The sequence below is a fragment of the Pseudonaja textilis genome, chromosome 9 (assembly GCF_049901715.1).
Source record: "Pseudonaja textilis isolate UNSWEBS1 chromosome 9, rPseTex1.2, whole genome shotgun sequence".
Classification (NCBI taxonomy): Eukaryota; Metazoa; Chordata; class Lepidosauria; order Squamata; family Elapidae; genus Pseudonaja; species Pseudonaja textilis.
The window spans coordinates 26,583,127-26,597,733 of record NC_141998.1 but is presented as its reverse complement, the minus strand read 5'-3'; the positions used below and the strand labels follow the sequence as shown (position 1 = coordinate 26,597,733).

Here is a 14,607-nt window from a genome sequence, read left to right as displayed (position 1 = left end):
CGCAGGCTGGCTCCCACATGGGCTGCCATCCCTGGTTCAGGACCGATGAGTGAGGCGGGCTCCCTCACGCCTCTCTTCCTCTTTCCAAAGTTGCTGCTCCGATCTTGGGCAGCTTCCTCACCCGAGTGTCAATTTTCCAAGTGGGAGGATATTGGGGGGGTCTTAGCCAGAGTGAAACAAATCCCGGAGAAACGACTTTAATTCATTAAGATGACTGTGCTTCAGTTAAAATAGGCCTCCTGCATTTATGGCTAAAAATGCTCCCCTTCTGTCTTAAGAGACACTTAGCTTGGCAGCTCATTAGAATAACTGTCGGGAAGAATAAAAGAGAACATTGGTTGTGTATGTACAGGTTAAGAATCCTGATCAGACTCGGTGGAGTTTGTGTCTCAGCTGGTCCAGTGGAATTTCATTGTTGACTTCGTCAGAAGCTGCCTTAATACAGGTGGCTCGTCGGAGGAGGGTGGCTGTACTCCTCTGGGTAGTACATTTGCTGTTAGAAATCATGAAATTTAGCCTTGTTCCACAGCAAAGCTATGCTCTCCTAAATGATGTTCGTTCCCAATTTTATTTTACCAGAAAAGATACATATTCCGTGATCATTCAGTTGAAAGATTGAAAATTCATGAAGATTGCCAGGAGTCTTAAGCAGTCTTTTCCAATTAGCTAGCCTGGCTTTGGGTTGGGAAACTGCCAGCTAGGCTGGAAGGAGAGATCAAGCGAGGATCTAGCTTGGAGTCCTTGCATAGGGACAAGCAGCATAAACTTTTAACTCCCTCAAGAGCCACGAAGCCTTGTCTCGCCCTTCCCAGTGGGGTTCTTGTAATATAGGTGCTAGACAATGAAGTTACCGACTTCCCTTATTCATAAGAGGTTGTTTGCATCGGACAGTTTGAGTGGAAATCCAGAAAAGTAGCAAATTCTCTATTGTTGAACCAATGTTTGAAAAAGTTTCTGTTTTTTTCAACAGAAAGCAAAATTCTATCAGAGTCTGCAACTCTCTCTTGTGACCATCTCGGTATTATGGACAAAGTGGGATGATTCATTGCCCATTTCTTTTTTGGAGTTATTTTAGCTTGCCCAATAACTGCCTGCTGCTTCTTCCAGAGAAAGGCCATTATTTTTTGAAGAGCTGCCATTATGTACAGCAGCACAAATTGTGCCATTGTGATTGCCTCTCATTTGATGGTGCCTTGTAATGTGAGACACAAAATAGTTGAGAAGCCGGGGCACCAGATCCCTGGGGCCATTTCTATGCTTCCACCATCAAAAGAAGAGTCTTCCAACTTCAGTTTTTCAGCAGTGGCAAAGAAATATTTCAGATCAAGTTAAAGAACAGAATAAAACAAAGCAAGTTAGAGAGGCGCTGACCTGAAAAATCTCAGTATGGGGATTTTCAGTCTGTGTCATGGATCATTCTGGATAGTGAGATAGGCCGCATATAAATTTAATAAATAAATAGGTGGATCCATGATCACCAAAGATGGTGCGATGGCTAAGATCCTGGGCTTGTTGGTTGGAAAGCTGGCAGTCCAGGTTTGAGACCTGAGAGCCACACAAAGGGGTGAGCTCCCATCCTCACCCCAGCTCCTGCAACCTAGCAGTTTGAAAGCATGCAAATGCAAGTAGATAAATAGGTACCACTTTGGTGGAAAGGTCACAGTGTGCTGTGATGTCATGCTGGCCACGTGACTGTCAGAAATGTCTTCAGGCACTGCTGGCTCAATGGCCTTGATATTGAGATGGACACCACTCTCCCATAGCCGGCAAGGACTGGCGGAGTAAAATCCACAGGGACTCCTTTACCCCACCAGGGCCACCAACTGTCCCATGGCAGGGATCCTAGAAACACCACCTGTGTTGGTTTTAAATAGTACGTTGGTTTGCAGTCATTTGCTCTGTTTGGAAGCCTCTGAGAAGCAAATTGTTGCCTTGAAAAGAAAGATCGGATACAAGGAACGGGAGCAGAAAAGGTTGCCTTTGTTTTGAGGTGCAGTCAGTCGTTTCCGAGTATCATTGGCCAACCTTCCCTCCCTCTCCAATTTGCAAACTTACTCACCCTGCGCTTTCTGCCTTCAAAGGTGGGGAGGGGGATTCCTTGAGACCCTCTTTAGCAAGGTGGCTCTTCCCCCCACCCCCACCCCCACCCTCAGCTCCTCGCCGTCTCCTTCCAAGCTTGCATTGCCGGAGTGTGTCTGGAGTTGATCGGGTGTTTCTCGTGCGTGTTGGCCATCCTGTTCTGACCAGCGCCCGAATCAGCATCAGCATGTCTGTGGATGGGGAGAAATGCATGATGGGCGTGGTCCCCCCACCCCCCATGGAACCCAGGGAACTCCTCCCAAAGCAGCCCAGGTTAGAGGGCAGCCCCAGAAGGCGCCTGCTCCAGGGTGCCGGGAAGGGAGCAAGCTGCTTGGCCCTGCCCCTCCCTCCCTCCCTCCCTCCCACTTCTTCCCTTCCTCTGAGGGGAACCTGTCCCAGAGAAGAGATGAGTTTGTGCATGCAGGACTGCAGCCCCCCCTGCCAGGCCCTCTCTCACGACACGGGGCTGACCCACAGCAATGCATGGCAAGTTTAAAGCAAGTTGACACTCTTTCCTCTCCCTGGTGCCAAGGACTCCATGCTTCCAGATTTCTGTATGTGTCTCTGACCTTTCCCGGCTGCCTTCCTTGCGCCAGAACTCTGGCCCAAACATGCTCCGGGCTCCTCTGCCCTTCCCAGCCCTCCTCTCCGCTTCACTCTCCCTCGTCTTTGGACCTATTCACTCCTCCAGATCGGTTGAACGAGGAGAAAGGCTTGTTTATCCAGCTGCTTCCCAGAACATACTTAGTATTCCCAGAAAGGTCCAGGGACCCGTTCTCGCTCTGGAATGCTTTCCTCCCTTCCGCACACACGGTGCTCCGGGGCCCTTTATCCTCAGCGACCTCTCAGTGCCTGCAATGAGAACTGGAGCGCCCTTTTACAACCCAATCTGCATTTCAATGACACCCTTGACAAAGAGAGGAAATACGCCCGGAGCTCTCGAGAACTCCCCCGTGGCGAGGCCAGGTGTAGCCCTCCCCACCCAGGCAGGCAGCATCTGTGCAGCCCCCCCACTCCCCCATAAAAGTGGAGAAACCCTGTTAGGGGTGCTGGAGGGCTGTGTGATCCTCTCCCTCAACTACTCCTATTAATTGTGGCCTTTAGGAGAACCCGGCGTCCCTCAAAACTTCTTCCTCCTCTCCTAGTTGTCCTAAACTCCATAGCCTATAGATTCACTCCATTTAAATTTTCGTGTTCTAGCACAGGGGTTTCCAACCTTGGCAACTTTAAGGCTTGTGGACTTCAACTCCTCTCTGGGAGTTAAAGTCCACAAGCCTTAAACTTGCCAAGGTTGGGGACCCCTGTCAGCTAGCAGGTTCAGAACTCCAATCTCCATAAGCGAAGAAACTCCACGTCATTCTCAAAGCCAATGAAGCCAACTAGGAGCAGAAGGCAGAGAAATGAAGCTTGTGCTGTGGATTGTGTTTGTGTGTAAAACCCATTAACTTTCAACAGCTACAATAGGCCATAATAATGTCATAGACCGTCCTTTAAAAAAAGCCCATGCAAAAAAAGAGGAGGGGAGGAAAAATGAAATAATGCTCTATCTGTCCAATCAAATATAATTAAATAGTAACTTTGCAGCAGGAACAAGCAATTGATCACACAGGAAGATCTCCAACCTTGCAACTTTAAGACATGTGGACGTCAACTCCCAGAATGTCTCAGCCAGCATAGCCAGTTAGAATTCTGGGAGTTGAAGTTCACAGGTCTTAAAGTTACCAAGGTTGGAGACCCCTGCTTTAGAGCAACGTTTCCCAAACTTGGTGACTTGTAAGATGTGTGGACTGCAACTCCCAGAATTCTCGGAGTTGAAGTCCACACATCTTAAAGTTGCCAAGGTTGAGAAACACTGCCTAGACTGAGGGCTAAACCCAGACTTAGCCAAGTTTATGAGCTGGCAAATTGAAACGAATATAAGCTGAAACAATTCACCGTGACCTTCTGCCAGCATAATTAATTCATCAGGCCCATAGCTGGAGTCTCGGTTGAGGTGGTTACATGTGGCCCTTGTTTATAGCAAGAACTTCCAGAGCAGCTTAGAAGGCGATGGCTTAGACTTGGCTTCCTGCCCTTCACTTGGGCAGGTTCACGCAGAAATGAAGATGACACTTTGCCTTACTCCGTCTACGACCATCTGGGGGTGGAGATTAAGTGGAGTCATGGCTCTGCAGTGGCTTAGACCTATAATGTCAAGCACCCAGTTTGCTTGGTCATAACTCAACCCAAAGAAGAGGGAGCCGTTGTTGCAATGTGGAGGCTGCCCCATTGACCCTCTCTGACTCTTGATGTGTTGTGCAGCTCTGCTTTCCTCCTAATTTCATGGCTTGGTTTGAAGAGCATGTGGAGCTTTGGTAGAGCCTTAGCTGGCCCACCAACCTTGGCCTTACCTAAAAAGAGAGATGGCCTTGTTATCTCTAGATTAGGGTGATGGAACTTGCTCTACGTGAGACTGCCCTTGAAGGCCTCCCTCATCAAAAGAACAACAACAACCCTCCAGCTAATCCAAGACATTTCATGGTGTTCAGTCACACTATTGTAGGAGGTTTTTGAGTGCCATCCCAGGTGCCAGTCACTACCTGGAAAGCCCCTTATGGCTTGGGGAAGGGATGTCTGCTAGGAAGCCCACCAGCAGGTCTTCTCCATAGCAGCCCCTCTACTTCAGGCTGTCACCCTCAGGGCCACCTGGAATCAGGTGGAGAGTTGGGTCTTCCAACTGGCCTCCGAGAATTAAGAAGCAACAGAGGTACCATACTCCATAAATTTAACTCACTACTTTTAGTACCTGTTTAAATCAAGACATGGATTACTCCTTTAATTGATTGTTACACTGATTTGCATTGCATTTTATATGGTTATAAGCTGCCCCAAAGTCCTGGTTTTAAATCTCAGAAGTGATTTTCCATTTATCATTTTTCAGCGATCCCCTGATTTCTGCCACTCAAACCCTCCAGCTCCATAAAATTTTCATGTTTTCCTATCAGAGCTGTTGGAAAGGGTCCCCTCTGCTAATTTCCATCCAGGCTAAGCAGGGCTACCTTTATGTTTGAATGTATGGCTTCTCCGCTGCGGAGTCCCATCAAGGCCACTTTCTTATTTAGATGTTAACCAGCTGTTTTATATCCTGTCTGGAAACTTGAATAAGTGTATTTGCATTATTTAATAGCTCTGCAGACTCATGCTATAAACACACATTTCAGGGTAATATTTTCTTAATTTTTCTTTTAAATTTTTAAAGGAAGGAAAATTGATTGCTGCTCTCAGATCAATTCTGGAAGCAGGAGGAATCGTGGTGGGCAAATACATATCTGCCGAAGGAAAACGGCTCTCTCATTTCAGTCCAAATGCTTCAAGGTTGCCCTCCCTCTTCGGTTGATTTTCACTTCTTTAAATCCATATGGTGAAAGGAGGAGAAACTTACTTTTCATTTATCCAGAAAGATTGCAAGAATATCCAAATGCTTTCTTATAAAAACGAAGCACAAAGACTTAAAATAGTCAAGAGGATTAAAAAAAGAAGCCAAGGCATTTGTGTGACATGTTTTTAACATCCATCTTGACTATTTCTCCCAGCATTTGTTGACATGTGGGGAAAAAGTTGAACTATTCAATTTCCTTTGCTTTGTAAAAGATGCAGCTTTGCCCGTTTTTTATGACTCAGGAAAAAAAATTCTGACAGTGAAAACAACCTGAAAATAATGTGATCTTAAGTCAGTTTGCTCCAAATCCATAGATTTAAATAGCTCATTAGTCTTAAAGCTTTCTCCCCTTAAGCAGGGAATTGATCAAGTCTAGACGCTTAGCTCACCCAAACTAGATCCTCCCCAGGAGCTAGTTAGAAGCCAGAACCAGTAAGATAGACAGCACTGGGATTACTGATTGTAATGGACCATCTAAGATCCAAGCCTGCCCAACCCCTACAGATGAACAGAAACGTACCGTGTGTTTAGGGCAACTCTGCCCTTGCCAACGAAGTGACCCATGTGTAGGCAGAAGCACATACGAGTCTTCAGCGCTTCTCTTCTCTTTTTACTGACATCTTTATCACAAGTCTGCCTGTTTCTGATGGTGGAACTTGGAGATGTTTCCCCTAAGTTGTGCCAAGCGAGTAACTCCTCAACCATCTCAAGACCTTCAGCATTGTAAGGGCTGACAATAATCTTCAGCGGGGAGGGAGGCCTTCTCGTTCACAGGAGCTCTGAAGGCTGAAGTTACAAAGATCTTTCTCCAAACCCCAGAACTGTAAGATGGCCTGATTTCACCAGTCAGAGAAATGGGTGTGGATGGCCACTTGTTAGTTGGGGCTGACGCATCTCCTTAGAGTTTGGAGTGTACAGGAATGGGTTACCATTCTAGAGCACTTCACAATCACAGTTTAGGCCAGAGTATCTGTCTATGAAGCTGCTCTCCAAGGTTCAATGTCAAAGCCAGTAGGAGTTCCTAGATGTAAACGTTTTCCCTGCCACAGTGCACAAAGCCGTAAGAATCTAAGATCTCCTTGTTGGCCCAGAAGAAGGACCATTTGCCTGTAAACAAGGCTCTCGATGCAGCTAAACTGGTGGCATCATTGATAGCCGACCTCCTGCAGTCTTGCCATGTTCAGTGGCCAGGAGGTGGCCTCCGTCTTGAAGTTAACTCTGCAATTCAGCAACTGAAACTTGAATGGCCAGCAAAGCCCCAAAATTAAAAAAAAAACAAAACCCAAGTTAACCAGCTGACAGCCTACATTGTGCAGCAGAGATGCCTCTACCTTTGTCAACGCCAGCCTCAGTTCAGGGGAGGGGGAAGGTCTCCTAGGACCAACTTGAACATTGCAGAGTTGGGAAGTGGAAGGAAACAGAAAAGAGTCGCCTGTCATTTGTCAACTCATAACATGCCCTCAAAACGTTCCTCTTTCTTGGAGGCGAGAGAGGCCGAGGTGGAGGTGACTGACTCCGCCGTCCACCTTCTCTTCTCCCAGGGCTTTTCTTCCCCCGGCCTTGTCTCTGTCTCCAAACAGACACGTCGTCTTTGTGGGAGATCCACAGACCTTGACACTCTTCTTACTCCCTTCCATGACCTTGAGCTGAAATGCATCCCCATCAAACAGCCCTTTCAAAACTAGGGAAGGGTCGCCTGTCTAAACAGACACGCTTCAAGTTTCGACAACAAGGTAGTTTCGGGAAAGCTGGAGGAGGTTTCTGGGCCCCACCCCCAAACCCCAAACCAGCATACTTTATTAGCTTCGAGGTGACTTTCTAAGCAACAGACCCTTGGTGATTTTTCCAAAACATTTCCCGTAAAAACACCCAACTCACCCCAATTATAAACCGGTTGTTTTGAAAATACAGCCCACATATATATATATATATATATATTGATAAGTGGCCTGGCCACAAGACAGACGCGCATACAGAAACCTGGAAAAAAAAACCATGCCACACGTTAGGCGGTTCACTAGAAGAACCAACCCTCCTTCATCCTGGGAAATTTTGCTGTGAGACAAGTTGGGGAAATGCCTTTTGCATGTATTTACGGGCGAGTGGCTTTGAATGTTCCTCTTTGTGCTTTGTGCTTTTCCAATAGAGCAGACCAAGTTTCTTTTTTAACCCTCTCCTGACTCTGCATTGGTCTTCTGGTAGATTCAAAAGACACGAGAGATCTGCCTGCATGTGTGTTTATATATGTGGATGTACACACACACGCGCGCGCATGCCTCTCTGATGGAAATTGGCCGAGGAGCCTCCTTTGAAGGCCAACCGGAGTCAGGTGGCCAATGACTTCTGGGAGACCGTCCTCCTCTTGTTCTTAAGTGTTTTGTTTTTCTTGCCCTGTGGAACCCAGAGAAACCTGAGTTTGTTTTTATTTGTAAGGCTTTACTCAGTTGCCCAATACTGCCGAAGAGCTGGACTATGGGGATCTCTCAGGTAAGGGCTGGCCTCCCTGTGGTGGTTGTCTTCTTCTTCACCTGCCTCCTTTGCACCTGGCCGCTTCTCCCAGCAACCTCCGCAGTCGCGACCCTCCGCAGCATCCCGGCCCTTTGGACTCTTTGGAGGGGCCGTCTCCCCGCCCCCCTTACCCCCGAGCCGACCCTTCCCTCTTCCCCGAAGCCGAGCAGCCTCGGTTGGCATCAGCCCCGGTGGCCAGAAGGTTTAAGGGCGGGGGAGAAATTGCCCAACAAATGGGGATTTGCAAGGTTTGTTGCCGGTGTTGTTGAGGGGAGGAGATCCTGAGACTCCTCACTGGAAGCCTTTTTCTCCTTGAAATGTGGATTATTTTGTCAAAGGGAGGGAGGGAGCCTGCAGGTTGCTGCACCTGGGGGTGGGGGGTGGGGAGGGGGCTGGGCTTGGCATGGCCACCTGCCCCATCAGTGGAATGGAGGAGGAGGAGGAGGAGGAGGAGGTGGGTTCCTCACCTGCCCACCCGGCCCGCGCATTAATTGCCTATCCCGCCTTTATTCCTTTACAGCAAATGGCCCGCCTGCCAGGAAAGGGGGTGGGCGAGAAGCCCGCCCCTCCCACCTTAATGCCTGCCCTTTGCTTTGCACAGGACGCTGCCCTGAGCCCGTAGTGCAGAGGGCGGGGGCCGGCCCCCCCTCTGCAGCAGCAGCAGCAGCAGCAGCAGCGTGTTCTGCTTTGCGCTTTCCCTCCTACTCAGCAGCTGCAAATCCAGGCCCAGAAGGCCTCCCGTCTCTCCTGCCTTGTAGATGGTTATCCTTCCATTCTCTTCCCGTCTCTGTAGGGACTGAGTGGGCTCCTGTTTATGCAGCCCCGAGAGCTTCCTTCCCTTTTCTGCAGGTTGCAGAGCATGGCACAATCAAAGGGGACCCGTGTAGTTTGATTAACTAATCAAAAACTGATTAGCACCTTTGTTCATAGGGGATGCTGATTAATCAATTACTATTGATTGCAAGCATGGCTTTGGAAAAGAGATGTCTGGAAAAGCAGCCAATAAAAATTGAGCACCTGTCATAGCGATTAAATTTATTAAAACAAAATACATTATTTTTTATGAAGCTATCTTGAAATGGGTCACTGAAGGGGAACGTATTGATTGGGGAAGGATGAACTCCTTGAATTTCACTCGCTTAAATTAGAGACCAAATTCAATTATATTACAAGACAAACTCTGGGTTTAAATAGCCCATCACTAAATTAGAGAAGGTGAGGGGATAAACTGGGCTAATGAATAATGCCAGGCAAGCCAAGAGGGGCGGCATCCCCTTTTCTGGATTGCTATCAAGGGAATAAACATTCCTGAGTTATCACCATCAATGAGGCCATCAGTCAAGCTTTGAGCCACTCCAGAAAGCAAGGCTCCCTCCGGAGGCCCACGGCTGCCCTGAGCTGCCTAAGTCGCTCTCGGGAAGCCGGTCTCTGAATTCCAGGGAGAGGTTGAATCAGGTCTCTCTTCGTCAGGCTGCAGAAGAAACCCAGAGAACCAGGGTTGGATGCCAGCTTTGACAGGCTGCAGAAAGGTGGCCGTGGGCGTCCCTCGCAGTTTCCCCAGGGGTTTTCCCAGCAGGGCAGAATCTGGGAGCTGCACCCGTCAGAAGAAGGGAAGGATGTAGATTTGGCCTTGCCCGAAGCAAGGCTGCCCTTTCTTTAGTTGGGGTGGGGTCGGTGTGCTGTGTAGGTGAGGCAGGAAAACCGGCAGGGCTGCAGTTGGGGGGGTGGGGGGCCTTGGCCCCTCCATTCTCTCCAGATTCTGGGGTAGGAAGAAGTCCTTCCGGGCTCAAAGGCCCCCTTTCCTCCTGGATTTGCCACCAGCTTCCCTTGTGTGCGAGGCAGACTTGGCTGGGGGGCAAAAGAGAGTCGGAGAGGCCTCGTCTGCCGCTGGGCATTTCCAGTGGTGGGTAAACCGAAGTGTTTCTGCAAGGGTGAAGGAGGCCACTGCACCCCCACCAACACCCAGCACCACTCCCGGCCGGGCCCGTCCTGCGATGCTGTTGGATGGCCCTGCAGCCAGCGGGGAGGGAGCGGGGGGGCGCACATGCAATAGAATGGCCGTTTGGAACATTCCTTTACAACAGGAACTGTTAAAACTTCTGTAAGAGGGAGCCTTAAATCTAAATTTGCCACAATTAACAGCCATGCTGAGCCCACTCAGTAACCATCCATCAGCCTTTTGCTTTTACAGCACAAATGCAGTTGGGAGGAACTCCAGGCCGGTTGGTCCGGCGCTGCCCCTCCCTCTCCCTAAAGAGAACCCTTTAATACCTGGGTCTACATAACTTAGCAGGAGCAAATGAGACCCTGCAGAGCACAAGAGCTAAATCACAGCAATAAAATATCCTGGGCTCCTTAAGTGCTCGGCTTCTATTGTGCCCTGGGTATTCAGCATATCAACCACAATGCCAAGGTGTTTGCAGCCGGTGCTGATGGAGAGCAAGAGGAGGAAAGACGGTTGGAAGCCCTCCGTGCCATTGGCACCCAGTTTGCGGGCAGCCTTGTTCTTCCTCTCCCAGCCTTCCCAGTCACTGGCACAGCTGGTACTAGAGAGGCCGGCGGGGTCCCAGGCAGCCTGGATTTCCAGGGTCCCAGCCTGCTCTTCACATTCTCTATTAGGAGGACCTTCTCTGTCTCCTGTGAACCTAAAACCTCGAGGTCCTGCCCTGCTCTGTTTTCCCTTGGGCTCAGAATATGGCTAGCTCCAGTTTCATTCCGAGGAGGACGAGAGTCCTGAGCTTTGGGGAATGTCCAAAGTGTAGACGGAGGAATCGGCCCCAATGGGTGGAAACGGCGTTGATTCAGCTGAAGTCGTTTTTTTTCCTCCAGGATAATAGCTCCCCATTCCCAAGCAGGAAGGTGAATCTTTGCAACCTGTCATTCAGCTGGGCCAACAATGCTGGTTTCTTTAAAAGGGGACATATTTTGAGATGATTTCACCCACTGGGAATGGGCCTTCTTGAAAGCACTCTCGCCCATCCTGAGTTGCAGAATTTTGTGGGCTAAATTTTGGGAGTAGAATGTGAGGAAAATGAAGCTAGCTAAGCTGAAATCTTAGAAGAGCTAACATGTTTCTGAGATCTCAGCTTAAATTCTGGGTGCAGAGGGGTTCTTATTGTTGATAAACATCTGAAGTTTGGAGATGTGTAGTTAAAATTGTAAAAATCTGTGGCTGGGTCATGACAATTATGTCAGTTTTTGAAATGCAGCAGGGGTTGGTGAATGTCTGTGTGATATTCTCTTTCAAAAACTATATTTCACTTTGTAATGGAAAGCCTGCCCCTAAAATGTTGTCCAATTAACCTTTTAATTAGGCCAGATCACAATTGTGGCATCCTTGGTGCGTTCTCTCTGAGCGTACTCATTTGCTTGCAGACATTTCCTTACCCAACTAGGGTATCATCTTCCAGACTAGTGAGTGTGGGGATTTTCATTTCACGCTACTCACTCCTATCCCCCTCCTTCGCGCTGATGGTGTTCCTTAGTTAGGTAAAGGAACGCCAGCAAGTGAACGACCGAGCTCAGAGAGCACCAAGGACCCTCGCAGTTCAGCCTGGAGTGGCAGAGATCGTCTTCTGTTGAAACCACCATTGTGCTGGCAGAAGACAGTTCCCCGAGTGTGCCTTTTCTCTACATTAGAAGATAAAAAACATGGACTAAGCCAGGGGTCTCCAACCTTGGCCACTTGAAGCCTGGAGGACTTCAACTCCCAGAATTCTGGGAGTTGAAGTCCTCCAGGCTTCAAGTGGCCAAGGTTGGAGACCCTGTACTAAGCCAAGCCAAGACTTGACCTGATCCTCAGTTAAATAGGAGAACATCTTTCACTGTTCTCGTAGCCCTAAAGCAGTGGTTGTGTTGCTGCTGTCCAGTTTTGTGGAGCATCTCCTTGCACAAGGCTCCTCTGAGCCACAACTCAGGACCAGGTGGCAACATCGCCACCAATGGTCCGGCTCCCGTCAGAGGTCATGGAGTAAGCTTGCAGTGGGGTTCTCTGGGGGCCTCCTGGTTTGCTCCCCCAAAGTCAAGGCTCGGAAGTCAAGGATAGGTTTGTTTTCTGCCCATTGCACAGCAGATGCTTAAATTCCATGATGTGGGGGCCTTGGTGAATGGCCTAGGCTGCTGCCCCACAGAGTAGGCGCCCCCTCCCCCCCAGAGTGCGGGGTTCCCTTCCCTCTGCTGGCTGCCCTGTTGCCCCTGGGCAGAGAGCGCTGGGCACAGGTCTACCCCCAGTTTCCCGTCCCTCTTTCTGGGAGGCACCTGGGCAGAAATGCTAGCAGGCTAAGGTGTATATTAACATCTTAATGAAAACGCCGTGCATGGATCTACGTTTACTGCTCAGTCTGACAAGAAGGAATTAAATGTCAGAAGGATTTGTAGCATCTGTAATTGAATTGGTGCTGAGAAAAGCAAACCTTAAGGAAGAAAGAATAACACATTAGGATTAGCCAGAAATGTGGCATTTTCTCAGAATTTGCCAGGGAAAGTCCCCCTGCTCAGCCCTGAACTGGCATCTTTGAGCTTCCCCTTAAGAGAGCAGGTGAACTGGCATGGCGCTTTCCAGCGGACCCTTATTTTTAAGGTCAAATAATAGATTTCCCCCAATTGTTCAGTGGAGGCGCTTTGATTTTATCAGTCGGTGACGGTCCCCTCTAAGGTGGAACGGCTCCCGTTTTTTGCTTTGTTGGACATGTCAACAGGCAGCTGGACAACTAGACCCCAACTGCTAAATTGCCAGGTTGATCAGCAGATAAATCTTCTTTGACACTCAAAATACCCTCAACAGAAAGTTATGTATAAAATGAAATAGCCTAAACTGTCCATAAATCATCTGAGTATCCTCTTGGCATTTTTCCATTTAAAAGCTGGGCTTCGGCTCCCAGAATTCCACCCATCCACCCCCATCCATGCCTGCCTGTGAATCCTGGAGGTGATGTCCACCTAGATAGATACTGCCCAGCCTCGGATGTGTCCCCAGGGCCTTAAACTGGCCAGGGTCTCGGTGAGGAACAGTTCCTTAAAGCCTGTCCTCTTCCATAGACCCTCACTCACAAATGAGGGTTAAGACATTGAATTGGAAGAAGCTGATGGGAGCCTTAAGTTCTCAACTAACATCAACTGAAATGCTCTGAAAGGAAAAAATCCCCCAGAAAATCCAGCTGCCTTTTGGAAAAAGCACCTTGGGGACCAACCGCCACTTGGCTCTGGGCACTCGGCAAAGGCAGCAACCCCCAGCAAAGCAAAGAGCTCCCCAAAGCAGCCAAGAGAGACCCAATTGGTCTGTCCCAGCTGGTCCTCCTATCTCCCACCTGAGCCAAAGCTCACAGGTAGAATTGGGGGGGGGGAATGCTGCTGGATGGGGAATTCTGAGAGTTGAAGTCCACCCAACTCAGAGTTGTGAACGTTGAGAAATGCTGGTCTAGACACATCCCCTACTCACCAGTGGTGGGATTCTACCAGTTTCCCTACCGGTTCAGTGATCGCACAATTGGCGCATACGCGCACCTAACACATGTATGTGCAGCTTTCCAGACACCAGCTGAGGCTCTGCCGTGCCAATCAGCGGAGAAGTTAAAGAACAGAAAAGCACAGGGGTGGGTGGGAGGGCCAATCCTGTGCTTTTCTATTCTTCTCTCAGCTGATTGTCGGAGCTTTTTTTTGCTACCGGTTCAATGGAACCAGGCCGAACCGGTAGCATTTCACCACTGCTACTCGCCCTGGAGGCAGAAGGACCATTGTAAACTGTGTCAAAGTACATAGATGTGACTAAAGTCATGCCAAGGGTTCATTAAGGCATGTGAAAAAGAGACTTTCTGGCCCTCCTAGGTGCCCTGCTCAAAACAACGCCCCTCACCCTGCCTGATCTTCTTCCCTCACCACAGGTGGAAGGTTGGTAGGTTGACCCAGGGCAATGGCAGCCTTGTTCCCTCTGGCACCCTCCTTACCTGTCTCCTCCCTGGTGGGAACTGGGATTTTGTTCTTCACATTCCAGTGAGGCAGTTTGCTTGGACAGCATCTAACGGGGCCTCTGGAAGACTCTTAATTGGAACTGTATTTTTTTTTTTTAATTAAACTTCATTTTGCAGCAATTTTCGGCCAGGAGTTATTTACTTACCTCTGAGTGTTTAATCATGGCGCAGATTTGATGCTCTCCGTGGGGATCGTAAATCCTTCTCCCCGACTGAGAACCTCCTATCTGGCCGCCCTCCTTCTCCTCCAAGAAGCCCCATTACCTGGAGCTCTCATGGAGCTGCACACTTGATCGATAAACTTCAAATATTATTAGAGGCGGGGGCCTTCGAGAGAGGACCCTCTCAGGGGAGAGATCAATCTTTCTTAAAAACGGGCTGAAATTTGCACAACCGGCTCTTCCTGGCAAAACGCATTTCTCTCCGGCACCCGGGCAGGCAGGGGGGCTTTATTGGCCAGGCGCTTCTTGTAGTGAAAGATTTAAATGGCAAATCCTTCACATCGGACTTCACAAATCATGTAAAGTTAAAAGAATTTTACCATTTCAGTTGCTGCTGTGCTTAAATTGTAAGGGACGGCCAGTAAATCATTTTAATGGAGGTGTCACGGTTAAACTCGATCAAAGAAATAAAAAA

At 48.9% G+C, this 14,607-nt stretch overlaps 1 protein-coding gene across 7 annotated transcripts in view; it reads left to right on the top strand.

The window, feature by feature from the left end:
- The window catches only part of CADM1 (cell adhesion molecule 1), a 192,736-nt gene that overhangs the window by 172,229 nt on the left and 5,900 nt on the right, over positions 1 to 14,607 (top strand). For 3 of the 7 annotated variants that reach the window (XM_026709005.2, XM_087938689.1, XM_087938693.1), the window contains one exon: positions 7,931 to 7,984. The exons of the other annotated variants lie outside the window; for them this stretch is intronic. In XM_026709005.2, the coding sequence (XP_026564790.2) occupies positions 7,931 to 7,984 (54 nt within the window). The remainder of the gene's footprint in view (positions 1 to 7,930; positions 7,985 to 14,607) is intronic. 7 annotated transcript variants of the gene reach the window in all.